At 48.3% G+C, this 17,115-nt stretch overlaps 1 protein-coding gene across 2 annotated transcripts; it reads right to left on the bottom strand.

Annotated features, from left to right (window-relative positions):
• Positions 1 to 6,955: 6,955 nt before the first annotated feature.
• Positions 6,956 to 12,650, bottom strand: Eomes (eomesodermin). Of its 2 annotated transcripts, none has more exons than XM_036191646.1 (6): positions 11,782 to 12,650; positions 10,667 to 10,821; positions 9,963 to 10,084; positions 9,236 to 9,394; positions 9,091 to 9,152; positions 6,956 to 7,694 (listed from the first exon to the last, which is right to left on the bottom strand). In XM_036191646.1, the coding sequence occupies exons 1-6, from the start codon at positions 12,648 to 12,650 to the stop codon at positions 6,956 to 6,958; spliced, it is 2,106 nt and encodes a 701-aa protein (XP_036047539.1). The 2 variants fall into 2 exon arrangements, with proteins under 2 accessions (XP_036047539.1, XP_036047540.1); XM_036191647.1 differs by having other exon boundaries at positions 6,956 to 7,637.
• Positions 12,651 to 17,115: the final 4,465 nt, after the last annotated feature.

Here is a 17,115-nt window from a genome sequence, read left to right as displayed (position 1 = left end):
ACAACTCCAGGTTATAGTCTGTTACTGTGGGGCAGTCACAGTGGGCTTGAGAGAGCTGGTTACATCACTTCCAATCAAGAGCACTGAGAAATAAATGTATACATGCTCACTTGCTTGTTCTCAGCTCAATTTCTCCATATCACACAGCTTGGTGAGGCAGGGGTGGCTGTTAGGTGCTGCCCACTGTGGGCTGGGTAGTCTCTTATCAATAAACTTAAGACAACCCCCCCCCCCCAGACTTGTCTACAGGCCAAGCTAATGTGCCCCATTGAGGCTCCTTTCCCAGGTGATTCTTGGTTGGATCAAGTTGACAATGAACGCCAACCATCATTACCACTTCATCTATATCGCTCATTGGGAACCAATGTTTGGGTTAGAAACAAGTCTGTAAGTTTAGTTGGGATTGCTAAAGCTCTGAACAACCAGATCAGACTCTCATTTCCTGCTATCCTTTGTATAGTTATGAGATGCAAATATGCACAATTGTAAGAAAGCTTACAGGAGCATTTATTAAACACAGCTATCTGAAAGATTCATAGCCTGAGAGAAAATTACTTCTGAGGAAAACATTGGGACGATAAAGTTTCTAATTACCATGCAGTTTCTGTCAATCTCTCCCTGCATTGTGCTCCTAAATTATAAATACACTCTATGCATTGAAAACCCTTCTTAAAGCAATTCTGAAGCACAGGCAGGTGGAGACGCCTCTGGTGGCACATGCATGCATTAAAACGGGGAGTGGGGTGGTGGCCAGGCGTTCAAGCACCAGGATGGGATTCTTCTTTTCAGCTTTTCTCTATAGTGTCCATACAGTAGTTCTGAAGTAGAGAGACTCAGAAGACCCCTAATGGTCTATGATCTTACATTCATAAAAAGTTACATTGTCTGGGGAGTTGGAGTAATTGCTTAGTGGCTAAGAATGCTTGTTGCTCTTGGCATGGACTCCAGGTCCCAGGACGCATATCAGGTGGCTCACAACTACCTGTAACTCCAGCTCCTAGGGATCTAACACTATCTTCTGGCCTCTGTGGGCAAAAGACATGCATGTGGTACACATACGTATGTGTAGGCAAACACTTATACACACAAACATAAAAATAATCTTTTTTCAAAATGGAGATACCTGTATATCTACATCTATTGTTGTTCTATTCACAGTGGCCAAGTCATGGGATCATCCGATGTACCCATCAACAGTTGACAAAGAAACATGGTGTGTTTACACAGTGTGGAACTGTTCAGGCAAGAAGAAGGAAGCATGTCATTTACAGGAAAATGCTGGGACTAGAGGCCACTGTATGAAGGAAAACAAACCAGACACAGACAAATGTTGAATGTTTTTTCTCACATGCAGAAGCTAGGGTTAAAAACAAAGCAAGATGACTTGAAGATAGTACAGGGACTCCTCAGGAAAGGAGTGTGTGTGAGAGAGGAGGCAAGACAAGGGTGGAAATACAGTTGGGAGTGTGGGGACGACCAAAACACCATGGCAGAATGCGTGTGTGGAAATGTCACAGTGAAACCCATCAGTATGTACTGTTAACGTGCAGTAATGAATACTGCCGGAGGTAAAACTAGTGATTAACTCCAGGAATATGAACAGCGTTAAGCCGAGCACAGGAGGCAGAGGCAGGGGAATCACTGAGTTCAAGGCCAGCCTGATCTACAGAGTGAGTTCCAGGAGAGCCAGGACTACATAGTTAGAAACCCTGTCTCAAAAAACAAACAACAAACAGACAAAAACAATTCCACAAAAACTAATAACTAACAATACCGTATTATAAAGCTGTTGATTTTATGGTCTCATTTTTTTTCTCCACCTAAGTACCACTTGTGGCCGTAGGTGAGGAAACGGATAGCGCATCCAGGAAAGCTGGTCTTGGATCCCTCTACACCAAGAAGCTATTGTAAGGCAGGGATGAACAAAGACACCCACACACGTGCTGCATGCGGCATACACACAGAATCAGACCCAGACCCTGGGCCAGCACAAGAAATTCTGTTTCGCTGGGAGAGTGTTACTCTCAACCGCCACCAGATGGCGGAGGGCACCCGCGGCTGGAAGCAGAGAGGCCCAGGCAGCGAGCTTGGCCACGTCAGCCACACCCGGAGACCCGGCTTTGTAAACGCACGTTTTGAAAGGGGTAGAGGCGAGGATGCTCCCTAAAATAAGCAGCGATCAGAGCTCCATCTGACGCGGGCACCCTGGGAGGCAAATTCTTTGCTTGGAAAGCTGAATGTGAGCAACCTATGTATAGGATGACCAGGACAGAAAGGTTGTATATGGCTCCCTCGAGGTGGCTCACCCCTGTCTTCCCCAGCACCCGGGAAGTGAGGCAGAAGATCACCCTGAGTTTAAGGCCACCTGATGTTCTAGTGTGAGACCTGTCTCAAAAACGGAGAGACAGAGGAGAAGCAGGAAGATCAGGAATTCAAAGTTATCCTGAGCTACACAGCTGCAGCCTTAGAGCACAACCTGGGCTGCTTGAGGCCCTGTCTCAACAAACACACACACACACACACACACACACACACACACACACACACACACACATACACACACACTAAAAAATAAAATAAAATGAGATAAAATAAAAACAAACAAACAAAAAAACGAAAGGAAGGAAAGGAGAAAGCAAAGTAAAGAGAAGGTGCCTGCCACTTCACACTTTCCGACCATAATCGCCCCAGTTTGATTACTGGGGGAATGAAGCCCACCTTGGGTTCGCTCAGGCCAGCCCCGGTGCAAACCCGCTTCTCGGAGCCGGCGGGGAATGATCGGGCTACCCGCGCCGACCGCAGCAGGTGGAGCAGCTTGGTTTGGAATCCTCCCAAGGCCGACCTGTCTGAAAATCCAAACTTGAGGTCTGGCGGTGGGGGTGGGCATGTGGGTTACCGAGGGGTTCCTTAGGATGCAACAACACAGGTTGGTTTTTGCTGCTGCTTCTTCTTCTTCTTCTTCTTCTTCTTCTTCTTCTTCTTCTTCTTCTTCTTCTTCTTCTCCTCCTCCTCCTCCTCCTCCTCCTCCTCCTCCCCCTTCCCCCTCCTCCTCCCTTCTCCTCATCCTCTTTAAACTGCGATTTAAAAAGTCTCCTGGTTGTTCCAAAATCTCTACCGAGTGAAAGCGGAATTTTTGTAATCCGGATGCAGCGGCGTGGAGGACAGTAGGTAGCGCGTCCCGGGAAGCAGAAGGGAGCAATGTCCAAACGCGTAAAAACCCAGACTTTATCGTCCCTACCGGCCACAGAATGTGCGTAGAGTATCGGGGTTGTTTCCATTCGCCAGCATTTCCATGACACCTGCAGGGTCTCGGTTTCTCTCTCTCTCCTCTCCTCTCCTCTCCTCTCCTCTCCTCTCCTCTCCTCTCCTCTCCTCTCCTCTCCTCTCCTCTCCTCTCCTCTCCTCTCCTCTCCTCTCCTCTCCTCTCCTCTCCTCTTCTCTTTTCTCTTCTCTCCATCCCCCATTCCGATTTGAGAAAGCCCGAGAGCCTACCTTCTTTATTCGAGCTTTAAGTTTAATTCGAAAGGAGGGAAACTGGGTGGGACTAACAGGAAATTTTCGGAGCCTTAGCATCCCTTGAGGTTTGGCGCATAAACTACTGCAATGACCCGGTTCCAACCGCAGCCCCAACACAGGTCAAGATGAAGGCCAACTAACGAGCAGCTTCCGCTTCGGCCCCTAAAATTCTTTTCGGATTCTTTCCGCCTTTCCCGGTTTTCCTTTTAGGCATCATAGGCTCCCTACCACGCTCAGGGCAGCTACCCTCAACCCCAGCAATCCTGGGCTTTTGCACCACAGTAGAGAAAAACTGCATTCGCCGAGAAGGAACCCTCACAGGAACGAGGGAGGGAGGTCCTACTCCGAATTTTCTCCAAAGCGAGAAATTAATTAATACAGAGATTGTGGACTTTCTTTTTATACCTTATCCTTTTTATCTCGAAAACCAAACTGTTCGGCGATGAAGACATATTTCCAATCACGAATCGTTTTTGGGTTTGTGCCGATCTTTTCCTCTTTCATTATAGTTTGTTTAATTAAGTGGTTTTGTTTGTGGCAACAGCTGAGGACAAGAGAATTTAAACGAGCCAGCAGACCCCCTAAGCCTGTGTCTCCGCCTTGAGCGGGGAGCGGCCTGCGCCGGCGCAAAGGTGCGCAGGACCTGGGTGGTGAATGTAAACAAGCCGGCCGGGCTCCCAGCCCTTGATCTTTATTTAAATGGAGTCTTGTTTATCGGTGTCATCCTAGGAGGATTAATTAGATACATCTCTTCACAATTTGGTGTCTGACACTCCATCTTAGGAATGCCTTATCACAAGGTGTTAATTGGGGCCACTCAGCCATTTACGTTTCTATTAAACACTGTGAGGGACTTTTCACAAGTACTAGATTCTTTTTACTGTACGGTGCAAAAATATACGAGACTTGAAATAGACTAGGGCCAGAGTCCTCTTTATCCCCGCGTATGATTAGCATTTTCGGGTTTTTCTAGAGGACAGAAACGGTAGAGCATCGTTTGATACTCCGGATACCGAACCGTTGGACGTGGATGGAAGTTGGTTCTGACTATGTGTCTCTCTCCCAAATCTGCTGCCCACGCAGATACATATTAAAAAACAAGTCTCCAGAAAGCAAGCGCGCACGCACACACACACACACACACACACACACACACACACACACACACACACACCTGGCACTCCGGTAGCAGTCGGGGCGGCTTTGCCAAAGAGTTTTGAGTAGGCACTCTTCGAAATGCGGAGCTAGTCGATCCCCAAGTTCATGGCAGCGCAGGGAGGCCTCTAGTCCCAGAAGTTTGGAGGACCTGAGAGATTACCAACAGTTCAGGTACATCTTCTGGCCGCCTTAATTGGGCGCAGAAGGGGAGGAGGGTCCGGCTGATTGCTTGCCTCCCTACAGCTAATCCTCTTAGCAGCTGCATTTCCGCGCATTGCAGTTAGAATGACCCGCCCAGGCAGACCTTTACCCCAGGGTGAGAAGGGGGCTCCAAGAGCTTGCAAGCTGGGTTTTAAGCCGTCTGCAGATAACACTGCGGGACGTCTGGCAGAGGGCGGGGAGGGCCCTCTCCCCTAACTGCCTGGTCTTCGGAACACCTAGGGTTCAGCGAGGGCTTGGGGAGGGGGGCTTCGTCATCTAGGGTTACTAACTAAAGTGGAGCTAAGAGCGAGATACACCTACACCGCTGTCCAGATTCTGTTTGCAGGACAGCAGTGTACGAGACAAGTGGAATACACTTTTGTGACTGCTGCACCCTGTGCTAGCCTGGGCACAATCTGAGTCTCGGATGAAATTTAGCTGATGGTACAGCAGCTGCACAGACCGCGGAAAGCCGCAGATGGGTGCAGTCTTAGGGTGCGCGAACATCATGCCCTGCGGTGCCTAAGGGACCCGGAACTCGTAGGCTCTAGAATGGCCGTGGAGGTTCCCAGGGAGCCTACGTGGGTTTAGGAAATGGTCGCCTAAAGTAAACCCATGAAAAAAACCTAAATGACTAAGGGTCAGGAGCAGAGGGTGGGAAGCAAGGATTAAGCCTGCCAAGGGCAAACACTCCCTCCCCACCCCAACCCCCAGCCAACACCCATTGTCCACACTTCTAGTGGGGCGAGGAAGTAGATCCCATTCATCTTTGGGGTAGGGGGAGATAAACAGAAGCATCCCCTGCCCACCCCTCATGACCACAGTAGCTAGTTAAAAGATTCTAGAGCCTTCTATCAAGGGACAAGGTGTCTGAGTGTGTGTGTGTGTGTGTGTGTGTGTGTGTGTGTGTGACAGAGAGAGAGAGAGAGAGAGAGAGAGAGAGAGAGAGACTATTCACTGTGAGAAGGGACAGAAGGAAACAAAATTAGATAAATAAAATCCATAGCACAGAAGACAGAGCTGTACCCATTCCCTTATTGAACCACATTTATTAAAAATGACTTACAACTATACATAAAAATCCAGAATCTCTAAAAAGTCTATAGGAACTGTGTGGCATCAGACTGTAATTTCTTCACATTTACTGAAGGGGGAAGTGGAGATGATCAAGGAAAGAGGCTTAAACTGTTGGTTTTTTTCTTTTTCTTTTTTCTTTTTTCTTTTTTCTTAAGCGTGGTTGAAGTGAGTACAGAGACAGCTGAGTACTGAACTAAGTGGACAGAATACCCAAGATGCTGAGGCTCCTCAACCCTGAGGTTGTGTTTCTGCAAATTCTTTACAAAGCCAAAGCACCATTTTACATATTTTGTTTCTGATACCTAGGCAGCTGAATTTGTACATTATAGTCCAGATACTCTATGGTGTCTAAACACACAACTGTACACTTAAATTCTCCCTTCCTCTCTGATCCCTCTGGTTTCTACAGGTCATCCCAGCAACACAGGGCCATCCCTATGACAAATGGTTTATTCCAAAATCCTGCAAGGAATTATGGCAGCTAAGACTAGCTAGCCGCTTTCCCTTGACCTCAGGCCCAGCCTCTTTCGCTGCTGGCAGTAGAAGACAGTCCACAGTTGAAACTCAAGGCCCAGCCCTTCTCTTCCTGAAACAAAAATACCTTAACACTCTGGGCTGCCGTTTGCTTAAAGATTTACAAGTAGAAATGAGAACCAAAAGATTTTGTTTGCTTTTGGCTTTTTAAACTCACTTGATAGCACCTGGCACTCAGTCTTCATAGCCTGCTTTTTCTGAATGTTTCTTGTGTCCCATAAATAAGCCCAGCACTTTGAACAACCTATGAATTTTAAAACACTTCCGAGTCCTCTGTCGACATTATTTTACAAAGGGGGAATGCTAGGTTTGCAGCAATGGTAAAGCTTTGGCATCTTCTCTCAGAGAATTGCACAAAACAGGACACATCAAAGGTGGAAGGTAAACGTCTTTTTGGTAACCTAGGCAAAGAAAACAACAAAAACACCACCAGGTCCACCTGGAAAACATTAGGGGTTAAAATAACTCCTTAGGGAGTTGTGTAAAATGCATAATATGCCCCCAGGCCTTTTGAGTTGTCTTTACTGTACTCTTCGGCATTAATGTCCTCACACTTTATGGGGGGTGAATTTCCATTGCTGGAGGTGCTGGGAGACAGGCGCTTTCTCTTGCAAGCATTGCTGTACACCCCTGAATCGTTGGAGTCTAGAGACTTGATGGAAGGGGTGGTTTCTATCCAGGAGGAACTGATTTCTTCTTTGACTTTTTCCTTGGCAAGCTGATCTTCTGGGAACACAGGGGGACTCATTCTGGATGTCCATGGTAGGCCAGCTGCCATCTTTCTCTGATAAGCGCCTCGACCTCCCCACCCTGCCATTGCAGGGAAGGTTGGATCTGGGTAATACCCCAGGGCATGGGATGTCTGGAGGGGCAAGGACTTAATACCATATGGGAGCAAGGTACTGGAAGTGTATTCAGATTCATAGGAACCGATGTCTAGCTTGTTGGTCACGGGTTGCTGGACAGGCGTGACAAGCCACCGCTGGGGAGGGTTGGTCACCTCTTCGCTCTGTTGGGGTGAAAGGAGGCCGTTGGTCTGTGGCACGGTTCTCTCACCGTTATAATATCGGGCTTGAGGTAAAGTGTTGACAAAGGGCTCCGGGAAGAAGTTTTGAACGCCGTACCGCCCTCCAGGGACAATCTGGTGGGATCTAGGAGAATCCGTAGGAGATGGAGTTAACCTGTCATTTTCTGAAGCGGTGTACATGCTACAATATAAAGAGAGATACTTAAAACACAACAACAGCCCTCATGTCACCCCAAACAAACCACCCGCCGAAACCAGAGCCTTCCGCTGTCAATTGTGAGCTGAGCAGGCTGCTGTGCTGAACAAGGGTGGAGTTCCCACTTCTCAAGAGGACATTTCCTCCCAGGGGTCAGGTGTTTGCTTTGGGAAATCAGGATCTGTGGCTATAGATCATTTGGGAGAGGGCTAGCCTTGCCAGCATGAAGGCCTGGGTTCCGTTGCCAGCTCTACCCGAACCAGGAATAGTGGCACAGGCCTGTAATCCCAGCTCGGGGAGGTGGAGGCAGAAAGTCAGAAGTAAAAGGCCATCGGAGCTAGACAGCCTGTTGAGTTACAGGAGCCTCTACTTCAAAATATCAAAGACAGAAAATCTACTAAGAGCAGCCCTCCCTCATCAGTGTGATGATAGAACGCCATGGAGGCAGCTTTACCACTCAACTCTAAAAACAGGCCTTGTCATTCAATGTTGTGAAAAACACATCCTTTCAGGGTTTTCCTCATAGATCACATAAGGAGTGGGGGAATCTGCTAGTGATGCCTTTTAAAGTTGGATCAGGAGCTGGAGGGTCAAGGATCGCTTTTTCAGAAGGTTGAGTCTGGCTGGAAGCACACACACATCAACCAACCACCTGTAACTCCAGCTCTATGGGATCTGACACCTTGAGCCTGAGGGCATCCAATTCATGAGCACATAGACACACATAGACACAAACACATGTAATTAAAAATAAAACTAAAGCTTTAAAAAATAGTTGGATCAAATGGAAAAAAAGGAAATAAATAATGCAGATTCTAAAAAACCCAAGTCTCTACTTAAGAAAAGAAAAAGTAACTTCATGTTTAAGCCATGATTAGTCTTTAGAATAACAAAACCTGACTTAAAAATATCTGAAGCAAGACTGCTCAGTATATTGATATGCCAACATAGGTCTGGGGATTTAGCTTAATGGTAGAGTGCATGCCTTGCATATTACAAAGCCCTGAGTTTAATACACAGTGCACAGTGTGTGTGTGTGTGTGTGTGTGTGTGTGTGTGTGCAAAAATGAACACAAAAATAGGTTAAAAAAAAAAAAAAAGATCCCAAATATAAAATGTCATACTAAATATGTCCTCAGGAAAATGATGACTCATTTCCTGTTCAAAGATGATGCAGGAAATTAGGCTTGAAGATGAAGCTCACTCGAAGCCTGGGTGTGGTAGCTATCTATGCCTGTGAGCTCGGCTCTAGGGAAATGGAAGCAAGAAGATCGTAAGTTCAAGTTCATCTCAACTCCACGCAAGTGGCAGGCAGCCTGGGATGCAAGACTATCTTTTATAAAGAGATGACCACGTGAGGATGAAGGAGAGCCATACTTACGAATCATAGTTGTCCCGGAAGCCTTTGGCAAAGGGGTTATGGTCGATCTTTAGCTGAGTAATCTAGAGGGGAGAAGAAGAGTAAGTGAGTGCTTTGTCTTGCTAGACTTAGGGTGAGAGGCTCCTGCCAAGCATGAGGCACTCACGTCGGTGTTCTGGTAGGCAGTCACCGCGATGAACTGTGTCTCTGAGAAGGTGAAGGTCTGGGTCTTGGAAGGCTCATTCAAGTCCTCCACACCATCTTCTGTTACTTCCACAATGTGCAGTCGAGGCTGGTACTTGTGCAAAGACTGCAGGACTATCATCTGGAAATGGAACCCCAAAGAGACTTTCAAAGGTCTAAAAAGCAGAATTTAACAAATTGTGTATTTTGAAATGGAACTTCTGCTTGTTTCCTACCAAAATCATCACTAGCAGCAGATATTCCCCCCATCTTTTTGTGTTCTATGAGGAAAAATCTGAAAGGATGTGGTTTTCACAACATTGAATAGCAAGGCTCTCCCTGCTTCATGAAACAGAGTTCAGTGTTTTGTTATCATTTTTAAGATTCTTGGCATTAACATTTTTGCAACTTAATGTCATAATTCTGAACCTGGAGTGGTAGGAGAATCAAGGCTAGCCTGGGCTACATATACAAGTGCCACTCCCCAAGATAAAAATCAAAACACTTGATAAACACTCTTTCCTTTTGGTTCCAAATCCCCCCAATTATATTTCTATGCCTAATAGTAATAAAGTATAATAGCAACAAAGGTAAATAGATTAATTAAAAGTGGGCAAAGTCACAACTGTAAATACTTAGGCACAGTAACAGAAGTAAGGCCTCTCCAAGGGGCCCCAGCCAGAAGATACCCACTCTTCTTGTCTCTCTACCTGTGTGTTGTTGTTGTTGGCGCCTTTGTTATTGGTGAGTTTTAACTTCCCAAAGGAAATTTCCTGCCTCATCCAGTGGGAACCAGTATTAGGAGATTCTGGGTGAACGTACATTTTGTTGCCTGAGAGGGAAATGAAAGGAAACGTAAGCGTTTACACAGACAGGACTGTTGTGTGTCGGGCTTGGGGTGGATGTCTGTTGTTAGCTAGGGTTGGGTTTGCAGCAGCAGCAGCAGCCTCCTCCTGGGCTAGCTGCTTCCAGAAATCACTGGATCGCAGCGGGACTCCGGGCACCCCCTCCAGGGCCAGGATGCTTCCAGTCTTTCTTAATCAAGGCTCGGCTATCTCCAAACTTAAAACAGAGATGGCTCCCGAATGTTAATCCGAGGCCTATGAAGCGGGAGGGGATGTGCCTCATTGAATACTTACTTTCATAGATTTTCTCAAGAGAATGCCAGGAGCTTTCCCCCAAACTCAAAACCTCATTGGACTACTCATTTTTCAAACATAGCCTGGTAGGGTGGAGGTTTGATTATATAATGGGAAGCAAGAAAAACGACGGAGCAATTTCTCTCCGTCCACAGAAGGCAACTCATGCTAACGTCTCCGGGCCCCACACTGGGGGTGGGGTACTTGATTTAAATGCGGCTGGTCCAGCATTGGGCCTCTGATTTCTTCCCAGCCCAGGCCTCCTCTTTCCTCACCCTGCATGTTATTGTCGGCTTTGCCGCAGGTCACCCACTTGCCCCCCTGGAAGCGCCAGTGGTTAGGATCGGCCAGAACCACCTCCACGAACACGTTGTAGTGGGCGGTGGGATTGAGTCCGTTTATGTTGAAGCTCAAGAAAGGAAACATGCGCCTGTATGAAGAACAGAACCAGAGGAAACGTTTGAAGAAGGGGTGTTCAGGACAAGCCCTGCCACCCCTGGACCAGGGAAGTCTGCACTAAACAAAACAATAGCAACAAATGGGAGATAGGTCCCGAAACTACGAAAACGGTTTTGAATTGACAATTTTTGGAACAGCCTCGAAAGCAGTATTTTCCCTAATTCTTGTGCTTCTGAGACCTCCATCCATTCAAACCTACCAGTTGTCTTTCTGGTCTTTCAAAAACCTACGGGTTTCCTTCCTGTTATATCGAAAATTATTTTCTAAGGCGACATGAAACATTAAGCAGGCGCGTGCCCACTTACACACACAGACCCACATAGACCCCCCCCCACAGACACACACACACAGACACACACACACACACACACACACACACACATGCACACACACACATGCACACACAGTTTTGAGTTCCTGTCTCCCAGTACCCATTCCGCACTTCCTCCAGAAGTAGCTGTTGGCAGTTGAGGGTGTACGGGAACTTTCTTGTACCTTGCAACGCTCCATCCCCCAGTCATTTGGCTTCAGAAAACGTCTGCCCACCAGCTTTTCTCACAGAAGTGCCCAACAAAGATCATGGAGCTTGAAACGATTGCATTTCAAATCCTTGAGCTCAGGCCTCTCCCTCACCCTCGGGTCCTAGCCTGCAAGCTGTAAACTACAACCAGCGGCTCACATAGATCTGCCCTCAAGGGTCCATTCCCAAATTTCCATCTCTGCCTCCTCCCAGTCAAACCCGGGGAGGGTGACTAGAGGGGAGAGTAACTTTGGCACCGGGCCCAAGCCACAGGTGTGCGTGCGGATGGAAAGCGGCGCGACTTTGGAGATGTGGTGTCCCCTTTACCGCGCGCATTTAAACTCTCCAAGCAGAAAGCAGGCATAACTCCCTCAACCCGGCACCTAGGGGGCCTCTCCACGTTGCGCTCACCTGCCCTGTTTGGTGATGATCATCTCAGTTTGGTGACGGTGAAATTTGAGCCACAGGGGCCGGTTGCACAGGTAGACGTGGGCGCGGAAGCCGGAGCCGGGCACCCCGAGGCCTCCCAATCCGCCACAGGACCCGGCCGCAGCGGCTCCGGCGTACGGCCCGTAGAGTGGAGAGCCCTGGCCGTAGGGATAGGCTCCAGGACCGCCGGCCCCGCCGCCGCCGCCGCTGGCGCCACTCCCCGAGCCCGCTGCGGGGCCGAACTGAGCCCTCGCGGGCGGGCACACGGTGGCGGGGAATCCACCGGGGGGCAGCATGGAGCCGTAGGGGTAGCGCGCGCCATTGGACGCGGGGTACACTGATCCGTGGGCCGCTCCGGCCGCCGCCTGGTACTGGAAGAGCGAGCAGGGCGCGGCGAGCTCGGAGCCCTGCGGTCCCGGCGAAGGGAGGTAGTAGCGCTCGGAGCTCAGGCTGTCCATGGAGTAGCGCGCGGTGGCCGCGGCGGTGGCGGCGGAGGGCAGCTCCTCCTCAGCGCACGGAGAGCCCTTGCGGCCGTCCGGGGGCCCCGGCTTGGCCACTGCTGAGGCGCTGCCAAAGGTGTCCCCGGCGTCTGCGTCACTGAGCATCGCCGCGGGAGCCCCCGCGCCGGCGCCTGCGGGTTCTGTGCTCCCCGGCTGGCACGGGAGATTGCCTGGAAACTTCTTGGACGCTTTGTCTAAGTCCAGCCTCTGGGGCGAGGGAGCAGCACCGGGGAGGAGGCTGACGCTCCCGCCACCTCCCCCTCCTCCGCCTCCTCGAGCACTCTCCAGCGAGTAGAAATGCGCGCCCGGCAGGTTCACGGAGCTCACTAGGAGCTGCTCTCCTAACTGCATGCTTTTGCGAATCGCAGACGGCAGCCGGCTGCCTCCTCGCCTCCCGCGGCCTGGTTATAAAGGCCGGCTGGGGGAGCCAGCGCCCTCTTCCGAGGGGAAGGTAACGTCCCCTTCCTCCCTCGCCCGAGCTACCCACCTGCGGACCTGCGGGGCGGCTTCAGCGCACGCCCCGAATCCAGCGTCCTTTCCGCAAGGGAACAAACCCGGGATTGTAGGTGGGAGATGGAAACTGAGCAAGTAGCGTTCCCCTTTCCTTCCTTGTCTAGCTTCTCAGGACCCCTACACTCACACCAGGGAAGGCGACTCAGCTCCGAGTTGCCATTTAGCAACCAGCTCGCGCCTCTCGGCTGGCTCTGCCGCGCTGAACCCTAGGCCTACTTGACTGCTTGGAAACTTGCTTGCTTTCGCTGGCTGCTTATATGCACGCCGCCAGGGAGGGGCTTCGCAGCCCCACGGCAAGGGGACTTTGCTATTGGCTGACAGAGGTGACACTAATTCAATTAAGCATTTATTAATTGGATTGAGTTGCCTGCAAGTTTCTTTTCCTCTCAGCCTGTTTGTTTGGCTGTTAGTGTTGCTTTGGTGCTCTTAAGTTTCTTTGGGAAACCTATATGCCACTGAGAGAATAAAATCCTCGTGTCTATATGGCGCTGGAGTTGAGGAGAAACCGGTTTGAAGTCTGCCAACCTGGTCTACCTTAGGCATAGGAATCATTCCTGTGCTGGGGGCTAGTTTGGCAGAGGCAGGTCCTAGAGGCTCGATCAGAGGTCTCTGAACGCTCCCTGCTCGCAGGAAGGTGCAGGTCCCCGAGGGTGCAAATCTGGGGGCGGAGGAGAGCGACCCAAAGTATTTGCGTCAGACACTGTAACATCAAAGCACACCTTCTCTCTGACGTCCTGGCCTTCCACACACAGGAACCACTTGTTCTGTCCCATCTTCTTACCTAAAGGGTTGGTGGAGAGAAGCCTCGCGCTCGGTGTTTGGGATTCCAGGGATGGAGAAAGATTTCCGTGTCTGGAACAGAAACCCGAGTGCGGTGGGCTACTGAAGACCCATCAAGAGCTAGACCGAGCGAGCTAAGCGCTCACCCTCACATCCACGCTAACAAACCGGCTTTCTGGAGGCCATCACTTTCATTGCTTACAATTAAAAAAAAAAAAAAAAATCCACTCTGTTCGATTTTCCTGAACCCTGGATGTTTTCTACCCCTTCCCCCACTGCCCACTTTCGCCAACATCTTTGGTAGGGACTGACTTTAGGACACAAAGGTTCCCTAGCAGCTGTGCAGTTAAGATTCCCTGCGCTCTCCTCTGCGGCACAATACAGAAGGCAGAATAATTAGTGAAATAATCAGTTTGATATTGAATTAAGCTCCTTTGCCCAGCTGCCTGTTTTTCCCCCCTGCGTTTCCGCAAACAGTCAAGGACGGTGCCTTCATATTATATTGTTTTATTATTACAGAAGGCGGACACGTTTCGTTGCAGATAAGAAGCCTGAATATTCTCTTTTAATAAGCAATTACGGACGCTGGCGGTAATCGCTCCAGGAACGCATTTTCCGGTCGAGATGCAGTGACTCTGCTTCCCCCAACCCAACGCGATCACACGGGAAACTTTTTGCCTAGAACAGATGAGGTGGCCATGCGATCTGCTAAGCGCCCAGACCCCAGCAGAAGAACCGCGCGAAGCTTTCCAACCTGAGTCCAAACCCCGCACAGCACGAACATCCGCACGCCCAGGTTAGAGAGTGGAGCAGTCCTTCACGCACTCGGATGCTGTGTGGAGTTTTGATTTGATGGCGTTTTAAATCTTGGGCGATCGCAAAGGTTTTCAGCGCCAAGTCACAGGCTAGTGAGTTGGAACGATAGCCTTGTCAATTTGGGTTCAGAAAGCCCAGGGTTTGGTACCCTGGGCTATCAGCCCCTGAGATCCCAGAATATGGTCCCAGTTCGGCTCCGGCATGGCAGCCTGCTCGGGTCACTTTACTGTTTTGGTTTGTTTTGACCCACAAAAATCTTGTAGGTTAATTTTTATTCCCTTCAAAGAGTGCGAGATATTCAACGTGGAGATTCCACAAGGGGGATGCGAGCTCCAGGAAAGGGCCTAACGCGCTGGCAATTCAGCCCTGAGTTATCGAATGCTGTTCATGCTAGCCTTGACCTGAGCTGCAGGATGTTTGAGGGGAAAGTAGGTGTGAGACTGAATCTCACGTTATCTGCAGATGGGGTGACTGAAGGTATATGTCAGTTTTGCACTTTAACGCAGCCAGAAGCAGGCTTCGGTGTCCCTTCAAAATGCTTTAAAGAGACCAAGGAAACGCTAGCGTGGCACAGTGCCACCACAGGCAACGGGCACCGTTCAGACCCACTCTGGCGCAAGTAACTCAGACCAGCTGTCCCTATAACCACATCAGAACCGGGTTCATTCTATCCTACCCTAGAGCAAGCTCATGAAGGCGCGTGAGTTCATCCCGAGTGCCACCAAATTATTAACTCCGCGCAATTCAATCTGTGTAACTAGGATTCGAATGGATTCCGGGGGCCCCACCCTCAGCAGATAGATACACTCTTTCATCTCACTTCCGACACATTTTACAGATGGAGAAATAAAGAGAAATCCAACAAAAGTCAAAGTAAGAGCGCTAAGAAACTCTTTGGGGGCCCGGGATTTGGGGACATAGGGAACTTATTAATAATAATATTATTATTGTTACATATTGTGATTCACAACCATATGATGATTTCCCCCTTTAAAATGGTGAAAAACACCATTTCAACTAAAGATTTTTTTTCTGACTTCATAGAGACAAAAATTTAAATATTTCTGTGTTAGTGGGCTTATATTTTATTAGCATTACTTACAGACTGATGTGCTGGAGCACTGTAGAGAACAAATCTATGATTCCTACTTGGAATGGGCTTTTTGTTTTGCTGGCTCAGTAATGCCCATAAATAGAGAGAGGTAAAAATCAATGTTTCCTTGTGTCTCAGCTACACTTTAAAATCCAAGTCCCCTTTTCCAGAAAGAAGAAGAGAAAATAAGGCAAAAGCCCCGATTTTGGGTGTCCGGCACACATCAGGCAGCACCTTGCTCAGACTGGGTGGGCAAGCAGCAGACCCTTCCACTCTGTTTGCTGTTTGATTTCAATTACACCCCAAGCTTCATGAAATCCAAATGAGACATTTATTGAAAGGTGCCTGGTTTTCTGTGGCTTAACTGACAGTGATACATTGAACAAAAACATCAACATTGGGGAGGAGACCCCTGGCAATACCAGATCCCAGTGGTGGCTGGGTTAGCTCAAATACCTCACTCTGCAGCCTGAGGTGGAGCAAGCAGGAACCTCTAGAGACTGAAGGAAGCCGAGGCCAAGCCTGGGTGTGAGCATATGAAAAAACCTCATACTAATTTGTACTAAACAATACCAACTTTGTACCTCCTCCAGCTCACAGTGATAACACCAACTTGGCCTGTGGTCTCTTTTCCCTGGTTTCTTTAAAGGTAACCAATAACAATGCTTAAGGTTTTTAAAAGTAAAACTAAGAAGCTTTGGGACCACAGCAATATCATCTCTCTCTCTCTCTCTCTCTCTCTCTCTCTCTCTCTCTCTCTCTCTCTCTCTCTCTCTGTCTCTCTCTCTCTCTCTCTCACACACACACACACACACACACACACACACACGTAAATTTCAAAGGAGAATTATGGATTAGTGCAATGATATATGATTTAGAGCCCATCCACTCCCCCATCCCCCACACAACTAAGGGGGCCCATATAAATGCCCCAATAAATTCTATTATTTTCACCCCCACTAAAACTGTGTTATCAAAACATGGCCCGTGTTATTCAAACACTTTGTAAATTCTGAACAGACATGCTGCATGCTCCCCTTTTAACCCTAGGAAAACATTCCAACATTAACGGGTCACCAGCACTTTGCCTGGACTCTGGGAAAATGTCAATGGGTTTTTTGTGGCAAGTTAGTTCTTTTACTATTTATCTATGGCCCTCTCTTTGTTGATGTTACATTTTATTTCGCCATCTTGGGTTCATTGCTTGGCCCTTTGTTCTCTGATGGCCAAATCTGCTCCTTCTGCTGTGTTTCCCCAAGGAGAGGGAGCCCTTCTCCACTGTAAGCTTTCCTTCCTTCCTTCCTTCCTTCCTTCCTTCCTTCCTTCTAAAAAATATCACCTAAAATAAACATTTTTAACAGGGACAAGTAGTCCTTGAGAGATCTCACAAGCATAGTTTCACTTTTGTAAGAATGTATGTAACTCTTGTCCTATTGGGACATTGAAATAAATGGATTACCTTGCTTAAAAACAAGACATTATTATACAAACTGGGACAGTCCATTTATATATCTATAATATATTATATAGTACTATATATACCATAAAATATACTATATATATATATATATATATATATATATATATATATATATAATAATTAAAAGGAGGCCA

The sequence above is a fragment of the Onychomys torridus genome, chromosome 7, assembly GCF_903995425.1.
Source record: "Onychomys torridus chromosome 7, mOncTor1.1, whole genome shotgun sequence".
NCBI classification, from domain to species: domain Eukaryota; kingdom Metazoa; phylum Chordata; class Mammalia; order Rodentia; family Cricetidae; genus Onychomys; species Onychomys torridus.
This window is presented reverse-complemented; position numbering and strand designations above follow the sequence as displayed.

Coding starts and splice junctions, on each gene's coding strand:
- Eomes (XM_036191646.1), bottom strand. CDS start 12,650: ATGCAGTTAGGAGAGCAGCTCCTAGTGAGCTCCGTGAACCTGCCGGGC. Junction 10,822..11,781: donor ATCATCACCAAACAGGGCAG/GTGAGCGCAACG, acceptor TTCTTCATACAG/GCGCATGTTTCCTTTCTTGA. Junction 10,085..10,666: donor AGCCGACAATAACATGCAGG/GTGAGGAAAGAG, acceptor TTTCCCTCTCAG/GCAACAAAATGTACGTTCAC.